General features: G+C 43.0%; 1 protein-coding gene across 5 annotated transcripts; it reads left to right on the top strand.

Annotated features, from left to right (window-relative positions):
• The first annotated feature begins 906 nt into the window (after positions 1-906).
• Positions 907-24,223, top strand: agap2 (ArfGAP with GTPase domain, ankyrin repeat and PH domain 2). Of its 5 annotated transcripts, XM_056424137.1 has the most exons (20): positions 5,921-5,961; positions 6,080-7,223; positions 10,740-10,798; positions 11,730-11,817; positions 12,480-12,565; positions 12,653-12,788; positions 14,113-14,247; positions 14,353-14,471; positions 16,400-16,552; positions 16,697-16,771; positions 17,058-17,162; positions 17,836-18,016; positions 18,345-18,470; positions 18,604-18,726; positions 19,009-19,068; positions 19,347-19,498; positions 19,919-20,009; positions 20,604-20,826; positions 21,141-21,420; positions 22,922-24,223. In XM_056424137.1, exons 2-20 carry the CDS (start codon positions 6,089-6,091, stop codon positions 23,126-23,128), a joined length of 3,534 nt encoding a protein of 1,177 aa, XP_056280112.1. In that variant the 5' UTR covers positions 5,921-5,961; positions 6,080-6,088; the 3' UTR covers positions 23,129-24,223. The 5 variants fall into 5 exon arrangements, with proteins under 5 accessions (XP_056280115.1, XP_056280116.1, XP_056280113.1 ...); XM_056424140.1 differs by lacking the exons at positions 5,921-5,961; positions 6,080-7,223 and adding an exon at positions 907-1,069; XM_056424141.1 differs by lacking the exons at positions 5,921-5,961; positions 6,080-7,223; positions 19,009-19,068 and adding an exon at positions 907-1,069.
• Positions 24,224-25,791: the final 1,568 nt, after the last annotated feature.

Here is a 25,791-nt window from a genome sequence, read left to right on the forward strand (position 1 = left end):
TATGAGCAGTGGAACAGCTTCCTATATCAAACCATGACAAACATGGTTCTGCAGAGTGAAGGTTTAACCTCAATAAGTGAAACACACTTGAGGGGAAGAAGACTATAAATATTTCCTTCTGTCACAACAAATGTGAAACTATAACCCAATGTCGTCCAATCTTTTAACATGGTTCACACAAAAATGAAATACTCAACTTAAATTATATATTAAACGAGTGTTTTAAGGCATTTATACAAATTAAACTGGATCCTTCTGTAGTTTAATTTTTCTATATACACAATAATCTTGGTAATACATCAGGAAGACATCTGTGATACAGCGGACAATGACAAACAGACAAATGTTTGACATTAGCAGTCATTTATTCACACATAAATATGTTTGTCTTCTACCAATTGCACAGAGTAGCACAAAGGAAAGCCAAACTGTAACATCCTGTGGCTGTGGAGCACTGAGTTGCTCTATTAATATTGAATAAGGCACTGTTTGAGTGACATTGTAGAAAAGAATATTTCACAAAAAAGTGTGAGAATGATCATGTTTATACCTAATGTGTTCTTTATTAGTAGAAGCACAGAATGTTATGTGAAATAATGTCTTTCCAACGGCGTGGCCACTTCAGCAGTCAGAGCACCGTTTCGTGAGAACATAGTTTGAAATAAGGAAGTGAATTCAGTTCAGTTCAAACCTGCAGAGGAAACTGAGACCCGCTTTGTCGTACGCTGACTTTTGTGGTGTAGGCGAGCGAGACAGAGAAACCCTGAGCAGCGGCCGTCGCTTCTTTTTCTGTCGCTTCTGTGTCTCAAAGTCTGTGTTCATCTCGGAGAACAAACCAGCCAGGAGTTCAAATGGGCTGAAGCGATGCCCTTTTGCGTCAGTTTACCAAGAGATTCATGTGTCAGGATGAACGGCAGCAGCAAATCAGTAAACTCCTGTGCAATAAAAGCAGAGATCAAGAGGCATGCGTCTCTCCAGAGTGCAATCAACAGACTTTCCAAGCAGTTTGAAAGAGTTACGGATCAACAGCTGCGCTCAGGACTTAAAGTTTACCTCCACAGCATTCAAGGTGAGCTCATCCTTCCTTCTTTGTTGTATCTCGGGAAGAAAGCGGTATATTATGCTGAAGTTCTTACAGACAGATTGTCAGAATGTGGTGTATGGTCTGGCTCTCAATGTGCTCACTTTAATGCATTTATTGATATGATACACAGGAAATATCTTGAGCTGGCTTTGGTTCTGGTCCAAAGTCGTCAACAACAGTGGCGGTGCGTGGGGGAGCATGACAGCGTTGGCGATTGATACCTCCTTTGTGCTTCCTGTATCAGTCAACGTGTCTACTTCAGATGCCTCAGTGGATGTTCATTTTAATTTCACTCCCGAGGGCAAAAATTCACCACTCAGCATCTAATACAAAGTGGCATTAATCTATCAGTCAGCTTCTGGACACGGGCAACCAATGGCAGCACCCCTCAGCAGCCATCGCCATGGCAGCAGGATGAAACCTGCTGTGCGGCCTACTTCCTGTCTGCCAGTCTGCAGCCGCCCTCAAAGCCACTTCCTATCAGACGAGCAGGGCCTTCACATGTGAAGCAGATCAGTTTGACATCATTTCCTCATCTCTACTTCCCACCGTTTCTTGTTAATGTGATACAATGTCGTGCAACTCCCCGAGTTTGGACGTCGCTGCATCCTTTTTTTCCGGTTGACGATACACAGGTAATGGAGGAAGTATTCAGATCCCATACTTTGGTAAAAGTAGCAATAGCACAGTGTAAGAATACTCCGTTAGTAAAAGTTAGGCATTCAAAACTACCTAAGCAAAAGTACTGGTATTACCAGCTAATTATATCAACAGTGAAAGTACTTGTTATCCAAAATGGCCCCTTATTAAAATTAAGGAGATTAGGGATTAAAAACAAAAAAAGTTCTGCACACAAGATAAGAATCTGTCCACCACTGATGGAAAGTACCGAATTACATTTACTCAAATACAATACTCAAGTACAACTTCGAGGTGCTCGAGTATTTCCACAGAAAGCTTCCATAGTAATCTGGAACATCCTGTTGCTGTGGAGCATCGAGCTGCTCTGAGTATTGAAAGCTTGAATGTTTGATTGACATTGTGGACAAGATCATTTCACAAAAATACTTGAGTAATCCTATTTTATGATACTTTAAATATCAACTCTAGAACATTCCAGAGTAGAGTAAAAAGTACAATATTTAAATATAAAGTAATATAAAATTGGAAAATATATGTAAATTACATACACCTCAAAATTGTACTTGAGTAAATGTACTATAGTTTAAACCACTGGCGTGGTCAAACAGGTGGAATAACCTGATGGAATAACCAGCATACCTTTTGATTGCATCCAATAATTCATCAGTCCACTGTTTGTGTGAATTTAAGGTCAATCAGCCCCCCGGTGGATTGTGGGAGTGCTTTGAGGTATTTTTTGGGATCTGGCAGATCTTGACATGCTCTGAGAAGCACTTCCCCTCTGTGTTAAACATTCAGCAACTTTTTTGTTGTGGGGGATATAATTAGGCTGCTGGAGTGAGGATCAAAGTCAGTGTATCCTCAGCGGGGCCTGGATCTGTGAGTGTCGAGTTCACTGGTGATGAAAAGAGCGCCACTTCTCTTTTTTGGACTTAACAAGCGAGTGGATGGTCGTCTGACCGTCTGCCAAGGAAAGGCTGGAGGAGGGGGTGGGGGGGGATGGAGAAAAGGGGTCAGGTGGAGCTAAATGAAGACATTTAAATGTGAATATAACTGGTATGTGTTCACTGCAGCATGCAGCAGAGCTGAGGGGAAAGACAGGAAGGACAGCTCCCAGTGAAGGAGAAATGAAAAATCACCCAGCATGACCACTGCCCTTGGCCACTGTCCATCTGACAGCACCCGCACATAGGTGTTATTGTTTGTGTGTGTGCTTTGTCTGTACGCATGCAAGTCTCTTCACAAAGAGTGTTTCCAAAAAGTGTCTGCCTAAACACGACTGATACTTTTGTGTGATATATTGTGTTACATGCGGGAGGGGCTATTATATTAAAGAGCCAGATTCAATGTGCAGCACTGCAAGCTATTCTGCACTGTTCTCGTGGAAAATGGATTTCGACTCACAACGTTCATTCCCCCTGAAAGCGCGTTTGGATTTTCTATTTAAAGAGCAGCTTCCCATCCGAGGTTCATGAATCTTCTTCTGTGTTGGAGGCTGCGGTCCTCTCTCGGGTCGTGTGTTTTTCTCCTTGAGCCAAAGGCGCTTGGTTGTCAGAGGTCTTTTGTATTCAGTGAAAGTAGTTACTGCCCTCTCGCTGACTGTTGAAGGGGGCGGCGGGGAGAGTCAGATCGTGTATTATGGGATGATGGTGGGAGGCTGAGGCTGGTGCACCGTGGGGAAAAGCATCCTCGGATTTCATCTTTTTTTAAATCAGAGAGTAATTAACATGAAATTACACCAGATCATAATTCAAGTGATGGATGTGTGTAATCATCTTTGCTGCAGTGTTTCTGTTGTAGCATGGGTCATAATTGTAGCAGTTTATCTTTATCTTATCTTCCTGTTTTTTAAAATTTGTTTTTTAAGGATGAAGTCGATTGAAAAATGTGATTTATTTAAAGTTTTTGGCAAATGACTACAACTGTTTCATGGTTCTAGCGTCTAAATGTGCGAATTTTTGCAGATTTTCTTTGTCTTGTATTATAGAAATGTAAATTATTTGAACCTTGGTTGGACTAAACGTGACATTTCATTTTTACTGACTATATATAATCTGGTGTTTTGCAAACTAAACAGTTAATCGATTGAGAAAATAATGGACCGAACAATGAATAATGAAACACTCGGAGCCCTAATTCTTTTTATTTCTCAAATTGTATTAGTAACATACTTACACAGGTTTTAAATCATAGACGAGTAACTGTATCTCTAAAAGAGTATTCCAATTTATGTCAGGAATTTTTCTATGCTATGTTTAAATGGGCTTGTTGGAAATGACAGTATCTGTTTAATATGTTTTATGCAATCCATGGTCAACTATTGATCGTCCAATATGCTCCGCTTCATGCTTTGAGCCCAGAGCTTACTCACTTATGCTAATGAACGCATACCGTAGCAGGCAATAGACAACAGATCAATAACCTCACAGGAAATCTCCTTCGCTCACATGTACGACGCTATGAAGCGCTCACGCACAGAGAAACACCATTTTGATATGGAGACCCTCATGCGGGAGAAGTGATTGCGATACAGAATGTACCACCGGAGGATGAGGAGGAGGAGGAGGCGGGAGGAAGGACACAGAGATGATTGTGCCACCAGAGCCAGGAAGATTGTAACACCTTAGCAACAAACAAGCCAAACCTCCTACCGAGGAGGAGCCACACACACACACACACACGCACGCACACGCACACACACACACATAGACAGCTGAAGACAGATGGATGATCTTGATGAAACTATGCTGGTAGCTGTATAAATGAGCACTTGGGAAAAAAACACCCTGTGTCTCCCCCCACACACACACGAACATGCATCAATCTTTGTGTGTGTGTGTGTGGTGTTGTCATCCCTGACTAATCCTGCCAGCTTTCCTCTCTCTGCCGCTGATCTTTTCTCCGACGGTCTCCCCTCATTTAGCAGGTCCAGCTTGTGTGTGTGTGTGCGCGCTGCTGCTTTACCACCAGCAGTTACCCGCTGCCTTCCCCCCTCCTCTCTCCGGCACGCAGGGGGAAAGATGGAGGTGAGGGTATGATGGGGATGAGCAATAAAGAGCGGGGACCCTGCACAGTCTGAGAGGCAGCAGCAGCAAGAGAGAGAGAGAGAGAGAGAGGTTGAAAATAAAGGAGGGAAAGGGAAAAAAGAGAAGCAGGATCCTTCTGCTTTGTAAGGATTGCCTATTGGAACAAGGAGGGGCATGGAGAGGGAGGGACATTGGAGATTCCTATCATTGTGTTGGTGAGAGCAGGAGAGAGAGACGCAGAGTGTGAGCTGTGCATGTGTGAGGGTGTGTGTATGTGTGTGTGTGACTGGACTCGTTGAAGCCGTGCGGCGGTGTCTCCGTCGGGGGGGCTGTTTTGGCGGTGACTCACCTCAGCGCCTCCTCCGTGTTGTCCTGCTTACTGCCGAATGCGCCCAGAGGACACAGGCTGCCCGGGAGACAGCGAGAGGGGCGTGATGGCCGGACGCGCCCTGACTCGGCCATGCATCTCCAGATATCCGCCCGGGCTTCTGTTGGCTTCTCCTCCTGATCCCCTTCAGCCCTCATCGATGTCCTTCCTGTGCGTCTCCGCGAGGCTGCCTGCCTTCTTGCCGCTGCGCTCTCTGAAGGGATGCATCCGTCAACACACATGTGTGGCTTGCAGTGAGAGCCAGTGATCCGGACTGGACTGCGTACGGCTCTGGGTGTATACTGTGCCATGCTGCTTTAGGGTGACACCGGTGAATTTTTAAAGATGTTACCTTTTCACGTTACAGCTGCTGTTGGATCACATTTTTGGATGATGTGTGATGCGGGCCAGTTGCTATTCTGAATCGAAATCCTGATCATTTTTTGTTGTTGCTCCGAGTGAAGACGATGGACTGAGCGACATATACGATGGGGTTGCTGCACATAAAAATAAGGTCAAGTAAATAATTACCATCAAGAATGAGGCGCCATAATGAAGATGTATTTGCCTCAGAAGCTGCATACATATGCAGTGGATAGATTTTAATTGGGTGTTTTTCGAGGAACAAAAGAGCTGCTTGGACTGCACTGACAGTGTGTTGAAGGTTGTCAGAAAGATTGGATTTATTTTCTGTATTCCAGAGAAATAATGATTTCCGTTAAAGAAGGAGTCCGTGACTGAAATTAATATCCGAAACAAAGAAATAGGGCTTTGGGGGATGGCTGAAACCAACAGCCGCTCTGCTGCTGTATCTTCCAAGGAGAAACTTAATCTCCCTCCATGTAAGTTTTTTGTCTCAGTCGGGCAGTCAGATTCTCTCACGTCCCAACACGCTGGCGAACCGTCGGTCGTACATGTCGCTCCGTCTGGTTTCATTCATCTACTGTGTGTCCACTGAAGCCTGACCACATGAGCGGAGGCGGCGCCCTGCAGCAACGCACCACCTACCTCATCTCCCTCACCCTGGTCAAAGTAGAGGCTGTGGAGGAGAATGGAGGGGAGGCCAAGAACAGCACCCAGGGGAAGGAGGTGGAGGCCGGGCCTAGAGGAGGGCCAGGAGAAGAGGCCGGGGCTCGAGTGGAGGCTGAAGGTGAAGCTCCCGCTCGGGGTCAGAACGGAGCGGGACGACCACAAAGAGCTGAGGATGCTGCTCTTGCAAAAGGGAGCAAGTCACCTGATGACCTCAAAGACGGGGGGAGAAAACCCCTCAGCCCTTTGAAGGATGAACCGCCCTCAACTGTAGATGTCCCCATAAAAGTGAGTGAAAAGCCACTGTGCAACCTCTCAATCCCCCTACCTGCTGAGAGAGTGACAGTTCAGAGGACAAAGTCGGCAGAGATTGACTTTACACAGGTGGAGAAGACGCCCTCCACCCCAGAGGCAAAGCCATGCAGGTCACCGTTACTGACCACCACGCCTCCGACAGAGGTGGTCGAGCCCTGCCGCACCCCGACCAGAACCAGCCTCCCGATCCGCCCGGCGGGACAGCGTCCCGTGAGTCTGCTGAAGTCTCACAGCAGTGTGGCAACCCGCGGCCGCGACTCCAGGGACGGTAGGGAGCGCAGTCCCACCTCGGCACAGAGCCTGGACCGGAAGGACTGCCGCGTGCCGACGCGCTCGCCGGGTCCCTGCAGGGCCTCGTGGGCCGAGGCAAGCAGGCCCGAGGGCTGGAGGGACCTGCGGGATGAGACTCAAGCTGGAATACCTCTGGAGATTGGAGGCGGCATGGCTGCCGTGATGAGAGACATCCCGAGGAAGGACAGACTGAAGACGGGTTCAGCCTCCCTCCCGGCGCCGGCCACCCAGGCCAACAAACCCGCGCGCAAAGGGAAAAGCCGCACGCTGGATAACAGTGACCTGAACAGCCTCTCTGAAGACCTGGGGCTGACCCAGCAGGCGCAGCATGGCAACCGAGGCTCCACGAAAGACAGGAAGATGCTTAAGTTCATCAGTGGCATTTTCACAAAGAGCAGCTCGGGGTCAGCGGGGTCGTCGTCCACAGCGCCACCTGTCTATATACAGCGAGACTCCAGCGAAGAAGAAGGTAGGAGGTCACAGCATCACTTTCACCTCTTCTGTCACGGCTCTAAATCTTCACGTTGACTGTATTTACGACGACACGCCATTACCAGACACACTCCGGTCTTCAGTTGCTTTGCCAGACGCTTATCAGTCAAGCTTCATCTGTGCACAGGCATCCATTTAAAATGAGTTGGGGTGGGGTAGATCTTTTTAAAGCACCCCACACAGAATACATTAACAGGCTATAATACTGTCACGTGCCGAGAGACCTTTTCCCGGAGCCAGATTAACGGCAGATGGAGTACTTTGATCTGAGAACTGACAATAGAATCATCTTGGACAGTCTTAATCTAATTCCCCTCAGAGTGTGCGCAGATTTCACACCGCTGGAGGGGTAATCTCTGCACTCGCACGTGCACACTTAAGCAGCGTTCCCAGCTTGGGTTTAAATCTCATAATGAAGCCAAAGGGGAGAGGAGCGGGTGGCATGATCACGGATGATTGTGCTGCTCCGCTTGATTTGTGCCTCGGCTTTATTTACGTATAGAGGGGAAGACATGAGGCGACATTTATTCATCCACATCAAACAGGGAAGGGTGCATCCACAGCCAATCGAGAACATTGCTAATCCCGTTTTTGATATTCCACCCACTGCCTGTTCTTCCACCATACGGGGCTTCTTTTTGGTTTCGCCTTCCCTCTCTCGGTCAGGCATTCAATTAAAATTCCATCATCATGTCAAACGCACTCATGTGGCATTTTAAGATTTAGGATCGCCATGACTGCCGTTGTCCCCTCTTCGTGTCGTCGGCTGCAGCTTACAAAAGATCCTCTTTTACATGTTTGCTCAAAGAAAGAACGCGTGTGTGCGTGTGTGTTTTTTATGGATCCATTCACTCATTGTGTATTCACACTGTTACACGCAAGTAGTGAGACTAGCCCTGCCGACTGCACAGACACTCGCGCTTGAACACACACATACACACATACTGAGGGCAGGAGGAAGTGTTGCCATGGCAACCGGCAGGACTGCTGCTTCTGCTACAGAGGCAGAGTCTTATGAAACGAGGAGGAGGAGGAGGAGGAGGTGGTGGTGGGTGTTTGTGTGTCTGTGTGTGTGTGTGTGTGTGTGTGTGGTGACACACAGGCTGAGAGGATTGTGACAAAATTCCTCCAAAAAATGGAAGTCAGACAATTGGCAGGTTTGGATGTGAGCTCCAGGCGACATGCGGGAGTTTGCAGAGTGTAGCACACATGATCGGTTTGGAGGAGGGTATGTGGATAATTGGCTTTCTGTATAAATCTGTGGGTCGAAGCAGCAGAAGGATCACACAGTCGGATCACTGTTGACAACAGCAGCAGGCGATAAAGAGAGCGTTGACTCGGACAAAGATGGACAAACTCTCTCTGTGTGTGTCGTTTGTGTGGACTTCATCACCGGCTGCATCTGTGTGACGTTGGCCTGGACGTTGCATCGATTTAGAAGCAGGCTGGAGTGTAATCATCATCTGTCTTTGATGCACACATCACACATTCACACCCAGGATGGCCAAACCTCACAGTCTGCTCTGTTGTCTTCCTGTGATTTAATCCTCTTCTCTTCTTCTGATTATGTTATCGCTGAATTAGCTTTAGTGGCACGACCCCCTCGCCTTTTTCTCTATCGCCGTCAGCAGGTCAAACATTTCCCATATCCAGTGAAATATCTCAACATGTAATTATAAATCCAAGATGTTGAATCTCAATTTTTTTTTACAAATCTACAGTAACAGTCTTTTAAAATGTGTTCCACTACTTTAGTTTCTGATTTAATTCCTTCAAAATTCAGCCTCAACTGTACTTTGTGTTTAGTGATTTCCAAACGTTCCCAAACTAACCCAGTGAACAATACACGTGCTGAACATCGCCATGTTAACCTCATTGAGAGCATTGGTGTTGGCATTCAGCTCAAAGCACCGAGCTGCGAGCGCGGCTGTCGTGACTCCCATCCTTTGAGAGTAATAGATACACTTAGCTGCCGGCTTATTAATAAGTACATAAAACATATGCAATCGAATACAACAGTTTTGCAATATGTTATACCATTCAGCTTTTATTGAAACTGTTTTAAAGGGGTGTTGATTCAACTGTATTGCTTTATACTGACACGGACATGTGTTTCTATTATTTTGTGCACCATATTTATATGAAAAACATGTACAGTTGAATCAACATCACGCTGAAACAGTTTCAACACAAACTGACCATTAGAACCTCCATGAAGGAGGATTCAATGCAGGACTGTTGTTTTAGGATACATTTGTTTGAGCTAGATGTACCTAATAAACTGGCAAATGTTTTTGTTTCTGTTTCTGAATCAGTTTCAGAGTCGCCTCAGGCTCTCTTTTTATTCTCGTCCCTGTGGAGCTGCAGTTGGTTTCGAGGGTCACATCACATTGGATGTATTTTCCCCAGTAGGGACGTTAGCCCAGCTGTGTGCAACCCGACCCTTCGTGACTACTCTACTGTTTGATGTGCGTGCGTGTGAGGGTTCGTGTCACGCCAAATAACATTCCACATTGACGTTATCAAATCCTGCCTCAATTTTGAGCCAATGAAACCATTATTACCTTCGCATTGAAAATGCGGAAGGTAATGTTTTGATCGCCGTGTATTTATTTATTTGTATGCGTGTTATTCGCATAAGTAAAAAAGTATTAAACCGAATCGCATGAAATTTGGTGGGATGATTGGTTATTATCCGGGGACCATTTGATTAGATTTTGGGATCAATCGGGTCAAAGGTCAAGGTCAAGGTCATGAAACGGTCAACATCTTCTTTTTACCATTTATATCCAATTGGCATACAAATAATGCCAAAATGTTCATAATTCATTGCCCAATCTTGTGATATGCGAAGGTATGCGCTCTACCGAGTGCCCATTCTAGTTATAAAAGATATTGTCAAATAATATTTGGCTTGTCAGTTAATGTTTTTCAAGTGAAAATGACAATTGTCTTTGGTTCCAGCTTTGCCAATATGGGGATTTGTGGTTTTCAAATTATTATTTTTTTACTGAAAATGCCTGTTGATCGACCAAAATAAGACATTTATAGACACTTGAAATGGTAATGGAGATTCCTTTCCACTATGTTATGACCTTTCATAGTCAAAGTCATATTCAATCTGAGAATCGAAAAGGTAATCATTATTTGCAGGTCTAGCTCAGAGGGAAGATGCTGAACCGGAGCATCCACCAAAGACCGCAGTAACTCACCACCCAGCTGCCCGTCATTTATGGCACACAGGGGGCAAAGTGGATAAAGAGTGGTGTGGCTGGATGTTGTGATCCCCCCTGTCGTGACTGAAAGGTTACATTCATTCAGGCGACCTGCGAGGCCACACGTGTGCTCCCGGCTGTCGGTCACGCTGCAGCTGTGTGATTTATTGCTCCACACAGAAAGGCCGTTCTCCTGGCTTTTTACTGTGCATGATCAAAATGATGAATCTCTCTCTGCGTCTCGGCCTCTCTGACTGTTTGTCTCTGTCTCTCTCTAGTAAATATTGCCAACAGCCAGGAGTGGACCCTGAGCAGATCCATCCCAGAGCTCAGACTGGTGAGGCACAAAGCGTACCAGATACTGCACCAGGCAGTTAACACCTGCATCAGAAACAGAAGGATTTGTTCTTATTTGGGTCATTAAGTCTATAAAGAGTGCACATTTAGACACCCAGAAGTTCTCTCATTTTATGTGAGCGCTAGTTGTTTAAGTCGAATTATCTCTTGACGCTCAAAACCCACACGTAGGTTGATATTGAGACTATGCAGTGGTGGAAATGAACTCAATACATTTACTCAATTTTAATTTTGAGTTACTCGGGGCTGATGCACAGCTTTCAGTATCTGTAATGGATGTTTGTAAATTCACATTTCCATAAAGATAGACCAGTAAGCTTGTTTGTTTTCAGCCTTGAGAACCACCTGTTTCGTAACAGCGGTTGCTTTCATGTTCTTTATTTTGAGAAGTTGAAAATTAAATTGTGATTTTTGGTATCATCCGTATTTTTATTTTTAACTACAATATTCAGTGTGATGAAGGTGTTTAATGCGAAGGACACACTATTCGAAACACTTATCAATATAATATTGTCTTGTTCATCACCTTTAACTATGAGCTGAATACTAAACATATAAATGAATTTACAGAACACTATGATCTGTATGAAGACAGATCTTAAGTCAGACGGTACAGGTGTACCTAATAAAATGGCAACTTAGTGTATGATAACATTCAACTTTGTTAAGTGGTTATTCTCCATTATTTTACTTTAAAAAATGCTTCTGTATTTTTACTTTTTGCATATTGCTACTTCTGCTAAAGTAAAGGATCTGAATACTTCCTCCACCATTGAGTAATTAAACATAATTAAAAAAGGAACAAAAACATGTTCAGAGGAGGAAATCTGTGTTTTTATTCATTCTGGGAGTTATATTTAAAACATCACTCCGAAATTGAGCATGTTGTATTTCCTTCTCTTTTCTCTTAGGGCATTCTGGGAAGTCTAAAAAGTGGCAAGACAGCGTTGGTGAACAAATACATCACCGGCAGTTATGTCGCATTTGAGAAGCCAGATGGTAAGAAACATGAAACGCATCTCCTGTATCGAGCGCCGTAACACTGGTGGGATGTAACTAAGTGCTCCACTTTTACTCCACACAATTACATATCATGTCGGAAATATTGAAAATGTAGAGCTGAAACAATTAATTGGTAATAAATTCTACATAAATGTATTGGCAGCTAATTTGGTCATCATTTTTTAATGCTTTTCTAATAATTTTACTGTTTGTACTGTTAGTTGGACAAAATCAATGGGAAGGTGTCGCTTTGGGCTCTGGGTAACTGTGGCTGCATTATAAACCAAACAATCAATCAATACAAATAATCAGATAAATCCACAATTAAATAATAGTTGAGCTCAATCTCAACCAATTACAAACACTAAAATCCTGCTTTTATATTAAGTAAAAGTAAAGTAATATTTTTAACTTTCACGAGTAACAGAATATTTTCAGTGGGGTTTTAATACTTTTAATGAAGTAAATGATCTGAAAATGTCCTCCACCACTGGTCCTTCAATACTAGACAACATGTTTTGGTTTATAAATAACTCTTATAAAATGTATTTGTATCCCCATGCTTGCCGAGTGTCATATTTAAATAGATTTGTTCAAAGAAATGGGGATTCATCTTCTGTCATGCTTCTGAATAACTAGTTTTTCATTGTCGTCGACAGGTGGCAGATATAAAAAGGAAGTGTTGGTGGACGGACAGAGTCATTTATTACTGATCCGAGAGGAAGCTGGACCACCTGATGCCCAGGTGTGTGTGTGTGTGTGTGTGTGAGACTGAGAGTCAGTGTGCAAAACCGAAATACCTGCAGACGTCATCATCCTCTCTCTCCTTCAGTTCAGCAGCTGGGTCGACGCAGTGATCCTGGTTTTCAGTCTGGAGAACAAGGGCAGCTTCCAGGAGCTCTACCAGCTCTACGGCCAGCTGAGTGCACACCGCACGGACATCCCAGTCATCGTGGTCGGCACCCAAGGTCAGCACCAACCACGGGCGTGGGGCTTTATTCTGGAACTACACCACGCACATACAGTCAAATACAGCACACTGGAAAACCTTCAAAGCTGGTTCGAGGTTTTTTCATGAGTTGTGAAAAACAAAAACTATATAATTTAGTGACTTTGTTAAATCATAAGACTATGAACACTAATCCTCATCGTCGTCAATGTTTTATTCATTATCACAAGAGGAAACAACTGTGATGTTTCCTAACGCATTAAAGGGGTAGTTCAGTTGAAGTGGGGTTGTATGAGGTACTTATATCCTTAGTCAGTGAATGAAGGATTGTAGATGCCAAACAGACAGGAGCACTATGCTAAGAGCCACACTGCTGAGGACAGCAGTAACAACGGCAGCAACATGTAAGCAGACAATGTGAGCTGTGTGCAAAAACACAATGAATTCATGAAATTACTGTTTTACAATAAAGAATGAATAGAAATAGAAACTCTGCCACTGGCATGCTCATTCAAGCTCCATCCCACGTGGTAACAGTAAGCTCGTAAAAACCAGCAGTAAACAATATAGCCTACTGTGTACTTTGCTTTTTTACTGAAACACCATACAAAAGTGAAATACAGTCACTTCAGGATTATAATCAAAAACCTACATGAGAATATATTGTGCACGCTTTGGGTTGTTATTCTACTGAATTCCTATCAAATGGGATGCTGGCAAAACTGTGACAGAAGAATGTGCTGATGAATGCAATACATGGTTGGTTGCATTCAATTAAATATGCAAACTAATCACCAAAACATCCCATAGTACCCAGCATTACTTTCTAAAATGTATACCCACTTTACCCCGCGCAAGAAAATTGTAAATTATTAACCCTTGTGTTGCCTTCGGGTCAATATGACCCGATTCAATGTTTAACCCTCCTGTTACCTTTATATTTACTAACATATTTTACCCTTGAGGTCAATATGACCCCAGCTATTAAAATGTCCAGAAAATTATTAGAATTAATATTGTTTTCCAAGTTTAAGTGTGAGGTACTTTATGTTTGTTTGTTGACTCCCGAAAGAACACCGACATTAAACATTGAATCGGGTCAAATTGACCCGAAGGCGACAGGAGGGTTAAATATTGAATCGGGTCAAAATGACCCGAAGGCAGCACAAGGGTTAAAAGGAGATGCCGTTTAATTTTTAAATGTGCACAAAAAGAATTGTTCCGGAGACTAATTTCCAATTAAATTATCCAACTCTTCCCAACCTTGATTACAGAGATCGTTTCAGTACTGTTTTTGTTTCTAATTTACAGTTTCCTATTCACTGATCTGCCCCCCCCTCCAGATAAAATCAGTAGCACCAACCCTCGTGTGATCGAGGATCAGAGAGCCAGACAGCTGTGCATCGATGTGCGTCACTCGCTGTTTTACGAGACCTGCGCGACATACGGGTTCAACGTGGATCGAGTGTTTTCAGAGGGTGAGTTGGCGTTTTATCTGTGCTCTAAACACACGCAAAACACAGTACTGGTGGTGACACACACGTCCGATGAGCGAAACACTTTCACGTCTGTGTGTTTTCCAGCTGCCCAGAAGATCGTTGCTCAGAAGAAGCAGGCGGCGCTGCAGGCATGCAAGTCTCTTCCCAACTCTCCCAGTCACTCTGGAGGCTCCACCCCCGGATCAGCATCGTTCCCCGGCCAGGTGACTCATCCCAGCAGCTTGCATTTGACTATTTCACATTTATGCATCTACTTCACCACATTTTGGTGGCAAATATTGTCTTTCTTATTCCACAAAATGTATTTTAAAGCAGATTTAAATTATTTAAAAAAATCTATAAATCAACTAATCAATCAGTACATATGATCATGAATATTTAGAGTCGTTCAAATAAGCCACGCATTTACCAGCTGCAACATTAAAGTGATTAAACACAATAATTATAATCTTGTGATTTATTATTCTGAAATGTGCATAATGAGTACTTTTAAGTATATTTGATATTTTGAGTGCAGGACTTTTACTTGTATTGAGTAATGTGAGACTATTGTATTGATACTTTTATTCAGGTAAAAGATCTAAATACTTCCTCCACCACTTGGTTCATATACTCTCCATACTGCACTTTCAAATAACTTAAAAGGAATGGTATGAGCCTGAAGTTCATCCAGATATGTTTTTTTGTAAAACTGGCCACTTTTCTTCAAGGCTTAACATCATATTTACAAAATGAATTTGTTCTAATCCCATTTCACAGATATCACACCGAACAAAGTCATTTTTCTTATTCTGATGACAAAATGTAATCTAATCAAAGGCACATACAGATCTATGCTTCCTAAAATGTATATATAATATACAATATATAGTTTTCCTTTGTTTATTCATATGTGTAATGTTTTAAACACTGTTCTAGATGTACATCGTGTTGGTTCCATACTCTCAGCAAACACAGGATGTCTTAAACAAATATTTTCCTAAAAGAAAAAATACTTCACCAAGCATATAGTTGTAAAGTAAAGTGAACAAAGATCCAATTATTTACAGATTGGAAATAAATTCTAATCCGCCTCTTTTGTTCTACATGTATCCGATTCAATAACTGACACGTATCCACCAGTGACGTCACATGACTCCCATCCCACCTCTATACCCAAAACATATTCAACAGCACTGTGTTGCACAGATTCACACATAGAAATATTTATAGAGTCCTCACAGGATTTCAGATATCAGAGCGCTGACCACCAACACGTTCTGGTGTGACATTTGTTATTGTTCTTTTGTTTGGGTAAACACAATATTGCTCCTGTCTAGAGATATTATGTAAGACCTGATGAAGACGGGAAAGTGCTGTTGCTATGCGACTCTTTTCTTCTCAATTCCACTTCAGCTGAGCATTTTTTTTTTCTCAACATAGATACCTTTTTGGTGTCTATTCAATGAGCAAAAGAGACACAATAACGTCTTCAAAAAGGTATTATAAAGAAAAAATTATCAGGAGTATGATTTTCTCTCTGGGCTCTTACAGGCATTAAAACATTTTAAAACTAGAATGGGCACTCGGTAGAGCGCATACCTTCGCATTTCACAAGATTGGGCATTGAATTATGAACATTTTGGCATTAGTTGCATGCCAATTGGATAAAAATTGACCGTGCTATGGTAAAAAGAAGATTTTGACCTTTTCATGACCTTGACCTTTGACCCGATTGATCCCAAAATCTAATCAAATGGTCCCCGGATAATAACCAATCATCTCACCGAATTTCATGCGATTCGGTTTAATACTTTTTGTGTTATGCGAATAACACGCATACAAATAAATAAATACACGGCGATCAAAACATAACCTTCCGCATTTTCAATGCGAAGGTAATCAGATATCAAACTGAAATCTCATTTTAAACACTATCTCAAAGCCCGTCCATCCCCCTCCACATCCATCTCAGCTCCATCAGTCGCACTTTCCCTCGCTCACGAGGAACTACCAATCTTCACCCACTTTCCTTGATGTAAACCTGCGTCACCTGTTCTTCATCTTTCATGCCATGTTCACTCTCTTCCCTCACGCCTCCATCCCCATCCACCTGGTCTCCGGACCCTGCTGTCCTCGCCCCACCCATCAGGCCGGTAATGGGCCGAGTTGTGGCTACGCCTACTCCCTCCCCTCCACCCCTGTGATTGGTCACAGAGATCTGCGGGTTGCACACGGGGAGGGGGGAGGCAGCAGCAACTCGCGTTCGCTGAAGAGCATCCCCAGACGGCCCTCCATCTTCAAGGTCAGTTGTGACCAACTGCCGGGTGTCTCACACCTTTTAGTCTCCCGTCATCTCTCATAATCATTTCACTCCATTCAGCTCCGCATCCGCCTCTCTCTGCTGAAACCTTCTAATCACCTCCCCGCTATCGGATTATGATTTCAGAATCGTGACTCGGACAAGAAGTCCGGTGATCCTAAAGGAGACCAGAGCAGCGTGCGGGGCGCTCCCATCAAACAGGTTTGGTTAACGTCACAAAACAACACATTGCAGCACATTAATATCTACCCATTCCCTCTTCAGCAACAAGGTGGGAATAAACTATTTATTTCATCTCATCTTACATAATAAATAATAAAAAAAGAATCAGCATCAACCGTTCTCAAGTGTGTACTATTAATATTGTGCTTTCAGCTATTGTTGTTGGACCACTTTACACTGAGGAAATTGCCCCGACTCTAAATTTAGGCAGTCAGAGGGCTGTTTGTTGCAAGTGGCGTGACCTTGTTTTTCTCTTTTTTTATAGAGCATCCTGTGGAAGAGAAGCGGCAGCTCTCTCAATAAGGAGTGGAAGAAGAAATACGTCACCCTGTCCAACAACGGCCCGCTGTCTTACCACTCCAGCACCAGTGTAAGGGAACACCGAAAGAGAGATGGCCGCCGCAGAAGAAAGACCGCATTCATAGATTTCACCGTGGACAAGATAATATACGCAGCTTTTTAGATTGAACTGTGGTTTCAACTTAAATGGTTTTCAATACAGGAACTGCTTAGATACTTTTATTTACTATCGATTTATTTTCCAGAAAACATTTAGAGTGATTTAACGTTTGTCGATGTCATTGAGTTTCCAATGGTGGAAAGTAATTGAGTACATTTACTCAAGTAGTGTACCTCATTTGATGATACTTTATACTTACGTCTAATTCAGAGGCAAACATGGTAGCCTACATTGTGCTGCAAAAGATTCAGGTTAATAATCTGTAATAATCAATAAATAAATAATGTGCTATTTATTACAGGCTGAGATAGAACAAGAGTATATTGGTCCTCAGGGGGAAATCCCTAAGGGAGCATTGTATAAAAAGTAAAGTTAGCTTCATCTTTACCAGCTGCAACATTAAAGTGATGATCAGGAAGTATATTATATTCATTTTAATCCAATGAAATTAATCTGAAATGAGCCGTTCATAATGAGTACCTGACAGTTATGGAAGAAATACTCAGATATCATATTTGACTTTCTTGTTTATCTGTATTTTTGATGAAAATTGAAAAAAAGTCTGATATGTTTGAAATGTCAGGACTACACGCAGAACATCCACGGAAAAGAAATCGACCTGCTGCGCGTGACGGTGAAAGTTCCCGGGAAGCGTCCTCCGAGAGCCGTGGCTCCTGCGGGGCCTTCACCTGTCCCCCCCGCCGCTGCACCTGGCGTCAACGGGCTGAATAAGGAGCTGACAGCAGCTGATAACACCAGTACAGGTACTTCTCCTTGTGTACAAGTACACAGAGCTTTCTCACCGAGGGTCTCAGGGAAGAGGTTTCCCAATTACAGGATAACTTTATTCTATACAAATCCCCCAAAAAGACCAAAGCCAACCACGATTCTGAGGTACTAGTATTTCACTCAAGTTTTTTTCTCCATTTTTTCAGCTACACTTCATTTATTTTACTTTTAAGATGAGCATTTTACATATGGTTATCTTCTAAAATATGATGTGGTGTTATACATTGAATCATCCTGCCCTAAACTACCTATCTAAGTTTGACACACTGTGTATAAATGGTTATCTTCCTCTCTTGCTTTCAGTGCCCCAGTTGTGTCCGGCCACTCTGTCTGTGGTTGACGACCGGTCCGGTGCGCTGTCGCCTCAGGGAGCGGACCGAGGACTTCAGCGATGCACCTCCTCGTTGTCCACCAAAGCACAAAGTGTTGGTACGAGCTGCCAGAACTAAAAGCCTCTCAGTCATTGCCACCAGTTGAAAAACACTTTAGCTCCACTCAGACCGGAGTCAACGCTGTCATACATACACAATATATGATGCACTATTTTTGCACCAAATGTCAGATGCCCTCGAAGGAGCAGCCGGAAAAGATCCCGCCCAGTCATCTCCAATGAGCGACAGGAAGAAGAACAGGAGGAAGAAGAGCATGAATCAGAAAGGAGATGCAGCTGTTGGGCAGGCTGAAGGTGACTCAACACAGAGATGACGTTGTCACGAACTAAACATGTTTTTTAAAGAAGAGCAGCATTTGATTCTTATTTTAAACAACTGAAAACTATCACAAATGGTGTTTAAATATCTACATATTCCTGTGCAGTTTCCCTTAAGCCTCTGTCTCTTCAGTGAGGAGACAGATTAGTGCTTTTATTTCTCTAAATATTTATTCGCATACTTTTCTTAACACTTGTACTTGTCTTTCTCTGTTTCTCTTCTTCTTCTTTTCCCTGTGCTCATCTCTCGCTCGGCAGCCAAACGCAAAATGTGGAAATTAAAGAGCTTTGGTAGCTTGAGAAACATTAATAAAACAGGTAACACGTGAGGGTGATGGAGCTGAATCAGCTTGTGCTCTGATTTACATTCTTTTCATTTCCCCCTCCTCATTTCCCCCTTTTGATTGCAATAACTCCTAAATGTTTCTGTTCCCACCTTCCATGAAACTATTGCTGTGAGTTGTTTTGCATTTGTTTGTTGTACTCCCCACACTGACTGTGACTTCATAATGCCCAGAACATGCCATGTCAAATTAGCCGTCCCTATACACGTGTAAATCTTACTTGACTTTGCTGCGCTCCCCTTTTACTTGCAGACGAAGAGAATGCAGACTTTATCATCGTGTCGTTCACCGGGCAGACGTGGCACTTTGAGGCTCAGAGCCTGGAGGACCGCGACTCCTGGGTTTCGGCTATAGAGAGCCAGATCCTGGCCAGCCTGCAGTCCTGTGAGAGCGGCAGAAACAAGGTACACACGTTTTAAAGGCCTGAGCAAGCTCCCTTCTGGAAACGTACACGTCGTGTTTTCTATCAGGCATGTGAGTGTGATGAAGACAGACTTAGTGCTGTCATGGTTGCCTGGTCCAAACAGGAGTAACTGAGAATCCACAGGTGAACCGGAATTGGGCCGGCACAGATAAAGGTCCAGGCGGCTGGGAAGCAAAGCAACAAGTAACATTGATAACCAATGACTGGATGGAGAATGGCAGCTTCACAGAGTTACAGGAAATACATGCTGGGGGAAGTGAGGCAGAGGGATGGAAGTTGTGACAATGTCTCCATAATCAATACACATGATGCATTGTCACGCGTTACCATTTTGTCTTTGTTGCACAGGTGTTGACAAATGAAGGATTTGAATATGTGCGTTTGTGTTTTGAATGTGCAGGCTCGGAGGAGCAGCCAGAGTGAGGCCGTGGCGCTGCAGGCCATCCGGAACGCCAAAGGCAACCATCTGTGTGTTGACTGTGAAGCACCAAGTGAGTTCAGCATCTTTGCCCCCAGCTGCAGATTCAACCGGAAAGAGACATCTCCTGACATGCTCCACTGTTTACATCGACTCAACAGTAGTGGAGGAAGTACTCGGATCTTTTACTTATGTAAAAGTAGCAATGCCACAGAAAATAAATACTTTAACGCAAGTAAAAGTCATGCATTTAAAAGATGAGTATCTGCATCTAAATATACTGAAAGTACCAAAAGTTAAAGGAGTCCTTATGCAAAATGGGCCGTTTCATATTGATGTTTTCTTCATATCATTGAAATATGATTATTGATCCATTAATGCATTTTAACTTTAATGTTGCAATGTTGAATCTGGAAAGCAACTATAACGTTTTTAAAATAAATTTAGTGGAGGTAAACAAACAATATTTGCCCCTGAATTGCTGTGTATTGGAAGTAAAAAGTAGCTGGTAAAGGAAATAATCGAATAAAGTACAAGTACCTCAAAAGTGTACTTCGGTGCAGCATGTGAGTCGATGTACTTGGTTACATCCCACCACGCTCAATAATCTGTGTTAGGTCATTATGGGCAACCTATAACTGGCCCCCCTCGTCTCTTCGTCCTGCAGATCCCACCTGGGCCAGTCTCAACCTGGGTGCGCTGATCTGCATCGAGTGCTCGGGGATCCACCGAAACCTGGGGACGCACCTGTCCCGCGTCCGCTCGCTGGACCTGGACGACTGGCCGGGAGAGCTCACACAAGTCCTGGCTGCCATCGGAAACCACATGGCCAACAACATCTGGGAGAGCTGCACCCAAGGGCGAACCAAGCCCACACCCACTGCCACACGGTGGGTATCACCACACTCATTTCCAGCAACACAGGTTTTTAGATTGATTGATGCCTTTTCAGACAGCAGCTAGTTTCAGGCCCCTCTTCCTGCTTTTGAGTGCTAAAAAGTCTTCCTGCTGGTGTGCATTCAAGTGCTTGTGGGAAGCTCCGGAACCATGAGATATGATATGAAAGACATCAACACTTTAAATGCAAGAAATAACCGATCGGTTGCAAAAATGTTGCCAGCTGCTCCAGAACTAAAAACGCCAGGGATTTAAATTGAAGTATATCCTGTGACTGACCGGCTCTCCTGTGTGTCTGCTCTCCAAGGGAGGAAAGAGAGTCGTGGATTCGTGCGAAGTACGAACAGCGGGCGTTTGTGCCGCCTCTTCAGCCGTCCCCGGGGCCCCAGCTTCCAGACGACGGTATGCCGGTGTGGATGCTTTCTGCGGTGACTGAGAGAGATCTGCCCAGGCTGCTGCTCCTTCTGGCCCACAGCACCAAGGAACGCATCAACGCTCCGCTGACCGGGGACACTTCACCGCCTCACTCGGCCCTGCACGCCGCTTGTCAGCTGGGAGATGCGGTCATGACTCAGCTGCTCGTTTGGGTGGGTTTACATTTCTCTTAATAATCCTTTGATGAATCCTCACAGGTCACCCTGCATTGGACATCGTTACCTGCTCATATACGAGAAGGAAAGCAGAGCAACATGTTCATGACAAAGTTTCACATAGATCACGTTGAGATGGTCTTACACTGGTTTGAGTGCTTCGTGGCCAAGGCCTCCACATTTCTGTACATTGTGAATGTAGTCTGTCGCCTTCAAGCTTCCTGATGAAGTTCAATGCACAAAGAAGACAATAACGGTGTTTCAAACGCAGCAGCTTCCCCATGGGACCAAGAACCTTTTGAGGAACTCAGGAACTACAGGGTTGACTTAGTTCCAGGTGTGAAATATCATCAGAGACATGCCACAGCACAGGAGGACAGCACGGCTGAGTTGTTGCTTCCTTCTTTTTTTTATAATTCCCTTTAGATGTGGTCGAACAGTATTTTGCAAAAGGGATTTGAGTTCTTGGTTTAGTTCCTCTGGTTCCATAGTTACTGTAACATATTGGTACAAATGGCTCTATGGCATGTAAATATATAGTGAAGTAACGTCTGCATGAGTAGAGAATGAAGTCACTCACTCTGTGTGTTGGAAGTGGAGCTTCTCCTCGCTTTGTTGAGATTGACGGACCACGCATGTCCTTTAGTGCCCTCCTGGTTAGCTCACAGGCGCTGCTCTGCACTGCACTGAAGCAGAGGACCCTCCCTCTGCTTAACAATGATCTATCAGCACTGTGCCCATTGTTTAATATTGTTTGTGGCTCAGCCCTCACCAATCCCTCTGCTCTGATTATCGAATTTACCACCTTTATAAATTTATAAAAATTGCACAATATAAACAAATTAAGATCCTAAAAGGAGAATTGGAAACAAAAAAAACCAATTAGCTAGTAAGGGAGGGCTCACTTTTGTCCATATTAAATTGTAATTTTCCAAAAACAAGTGACGTGCAGTGAACGTGGGACTCTTAAGGTACGTTCACACCAAATTGCGTCGCCCAAAACGCGTGCGTTTACTCGCTCGACCATTTGCCGTGTTCGCGCCATAAGCGTCGAGACGCTCCGCGAGGGGCGGGGCTTATCTCAGTGTCTCGTCTCCGTAAAGATCTGTATCATTTGCTTCATCCACCACGGAATAACTAACCACTAGTTCTGCTTTATACTTGTTGTGGACGCGGGCGACGCGTTTTTGAGACGCGCCAAATGGTCGAGCGAGTAAACTCACACGTTTTGGGCGACGTGAAAAATCGCATCGCTTTTGGTGTGAACGCACATTTAGTCTTCTGTCTTCTGTCTTGCAGACAAAAATACGTGTCCGCTTCGTTGCATGCCGCACTTAACATATGGTTTTATAAGACATGAGTTTCATTCTGATGGTTTTCAGCAGCACGTTTGAAGAGCAATGAGCTGCATTTTACTGCACTGTTCTACCTTTAGTCAACATTTGCTCAATAGATAATGCTGTGAAAGAGGTAATATTGTCTTTCTCTCTCTCCCCAGTACGGAATTGACGTGAAAGCGAAAGATAGCCAAGGCCAGTCCGCCATGAAGATGGCCAGAAAAACCGGGAGCAAAGGGTGCATTGATATTCTGCTGCAACACGGCTGTCCCAACGAGACGTCCCCCACCACTGCCACGCCCGTCCTCTCCCGCCGGTCCAGCACTGCCAGTCTGGGCCGAACCAGCTCCAGGAAACGGGTGTCGTAGCGCGAACTGAAGATGACACCACGCGGAGGGGCTGGAGACGACGGGAGGATGCGTATTGTTTAGAAACCTCTTAAAAATGGAGATACAACGGAGCGCGGCGTACTATAATGACAGGACTATATCGTAGTACTGAGGATATACAAAATACTTTCTGAAGACTGAACATATCCAACAACTTAAAAGCAATATTCATTAAATTTGTTGATGGCGGATATGTTGCTGAAATACTGTGTGGTTGTTGACATCATTTCAAAATGACTCAAGTAGAACTTTGAGGCTGTCTTCTGTAATTTTAGAGCAGATAAACTGCATCTTGTTTCACTTCCTCCAGAAGAAGTGCAATAATCCAACGATGATGATGAAAAGCAACAAGTTTTAGAGCGAACTATGTCTGTACGGTCAATACGTCGAGAGGGTGCTGCTTTTAATTGAATTTGTTGTGACTGGACCAAAACAGCTATTATTTTCTTTGGCTTTACAAATAAAACCTACAATATGTCATGTTGTTAGTTATGTGTGCCTGCAGCAGCAGTAACAGGGCCAGTTTGGCCAATATAAACTGTTTTTCAGTGACGATTCAGCTGAAATAATTCTGCTTAGACTAGAAAAATGAACTATATCAGTGTTACTCTCACAGGTCAAAGATATGGTGTTTTAATATACTGTAAATGTACCTATACTACATACTTAATGTTAAACTCTGTAACGAAGACGCAACAGAAAAATCAAAGACTGAATTTTGTAAATGATTTCTACTGGTCGTTTTGAAAATGTTTTTTTTCATTGTCTTATTTGTTATTCTTCTACATGCCATAAAAGCATAAACCAGTAAACAAAATGCTTTTTCATAATGTAAACATGTGGCTATTTGTTTAAAGTTTTATGGGGGGATGGCCGAATAACTACATAAAGACATTATTCATGTTCATATTACTGTTGTGTAGGTCTATCCCATGAGTTTATCGTGAAGTATGAAGAGTTGCAGGTGTCATCATTATTTCTGGCACTTTGTGGGTCGTGTGAATCTGTCATGAGCTCAATAAAAAATTTACAAAAAGTTATCAAAATCCAATAAACTTTTTTTAATTAGCATTATTAGGTTCATTTGTTGTTTTATTTTGTCTTTGTGTGTCTGGTCCTGTCTGCTGCATAGTAATTATGTTTAGAGCATGTTGTTAGCCACACTAGCAGTGGTGGAATGTAACAAGTACAATAACTCAAGTACAAGTTTGTGGTACTTAAGTTATACTACTATACTCTGTAGTACTGTATTTCCTTTTTTCTTTGGAAAAACAGTTCTTTTGACATTAGTTAATTGTACATTTCAGATCCAAAATATATATGAACTATTAATGTCTAATTTATGATATGGATAAAGCCAGTAGTATATTTCAAGTAATTGAAATTAGCTCCACCCTTACCAGCTGAACCATTGTGTACATGAATGCATCAATAAAATCGATATATTATTCTGAAATGGACAATTCTGATCATGAGCACTTTTACTTTTGATACTTTAGGGAAAATACTTTCTCATAACTAATTAACGAATAAGAAATTGAGCCTTTAACTTGTAACAAAGTACTTTTACATTGTGGTATTTATATTTTTAATGAAGTAAATAATGTGAGTACCACCACTGGCTGTTTTGGAAATTATATTAACTCAACTACTGTCCATCACACTTTTACCTCATCTCAGTATTTACATTTTATTTTACTATATACCCAAATATTGTACGTTTTACTTCACTACATATATTTGTCAACCGAAGTTACACATTATTTTACTTTAAGATAATAAATGTAAGCTTTTTGGAATGTGTCTGTAGCACGCTGCTACTGGGTGAGTACACCCCATTCCAGGTTTGGAAAGAGCTACATTTTTAGTGCAATACCTTATGTAATTATTAATAACACAGCAAGTTAATTCAGTTAAATGCAACTTTAGTTTGCTTGTCAATACCAAAACTAATGCCATATTTACATGGATATGAAAAATACAAACTGGGACCGTCAAACTGAAACAAAAATGCCCTTTAAATAAACTTGTTGCTTGAATCATGAGCGTATTTATCCTTATTTGAGATTTCTCCACAGTTTTAAGTAACTTCAAAGTCAGTGTCTGATAACCATGAGGAAAAGTGGTGAAACTTTCTTTGAGTTTAGATCAAATCAAAGTCTGATCTGTCAACGTCTGAAGAGTTTGAGTGCGATCTCTAAGTGTGTTTTATGTTCGAGCCAGTGACCCTACCACAAAGCAGATAGTTCATCTGGTGGGTTCAGTGGCAGTTTGGAGTCGAGGTTCCTGGAATTCAACCTGGGATAAATTGACAGGAGTCGTTGGGTCTTCTCTGGATCTCCTCCCTCAAAAGACCTGACCTGCATAAAAAAAGAAGCATTGATTCTGTGTTCCGCTTTCCTTAAAATGTCCTAAATGTTTCTCTTATGTAGTACAATATCAAATGAGAACAGAACATCAGAGTAAGCGTCGACTGAATGCTACTTAACATATTGAAAATAATTGGTCACTCTCGAGTTCAAATTCCAAATTCTCAATTTGAAGAATTATTCTGTCCTAACAAAACCTACTTACCATATAATAACAATACAAATATCAGAAATGAAAATAAAATTCAGCTTGAACCCTATTTGAGTGAGCGA

Source organism: Pseudoliparis swirei, chromosome 9 (assembly GCF_029220125.1).
Source record: "Pseudoliparis swirei isolate HS2019 ecotype Mariana Trench chromosome 9, NWPU_hadal_v1, whole genome shotgun sequence".
Classification (NCBI taxonomy): Eukaryota; Metazoa; Chordata; class Actinopteri; order Perciformes; family Liparidae; genus Pseudoliparis; species Pseudoliparis swirei.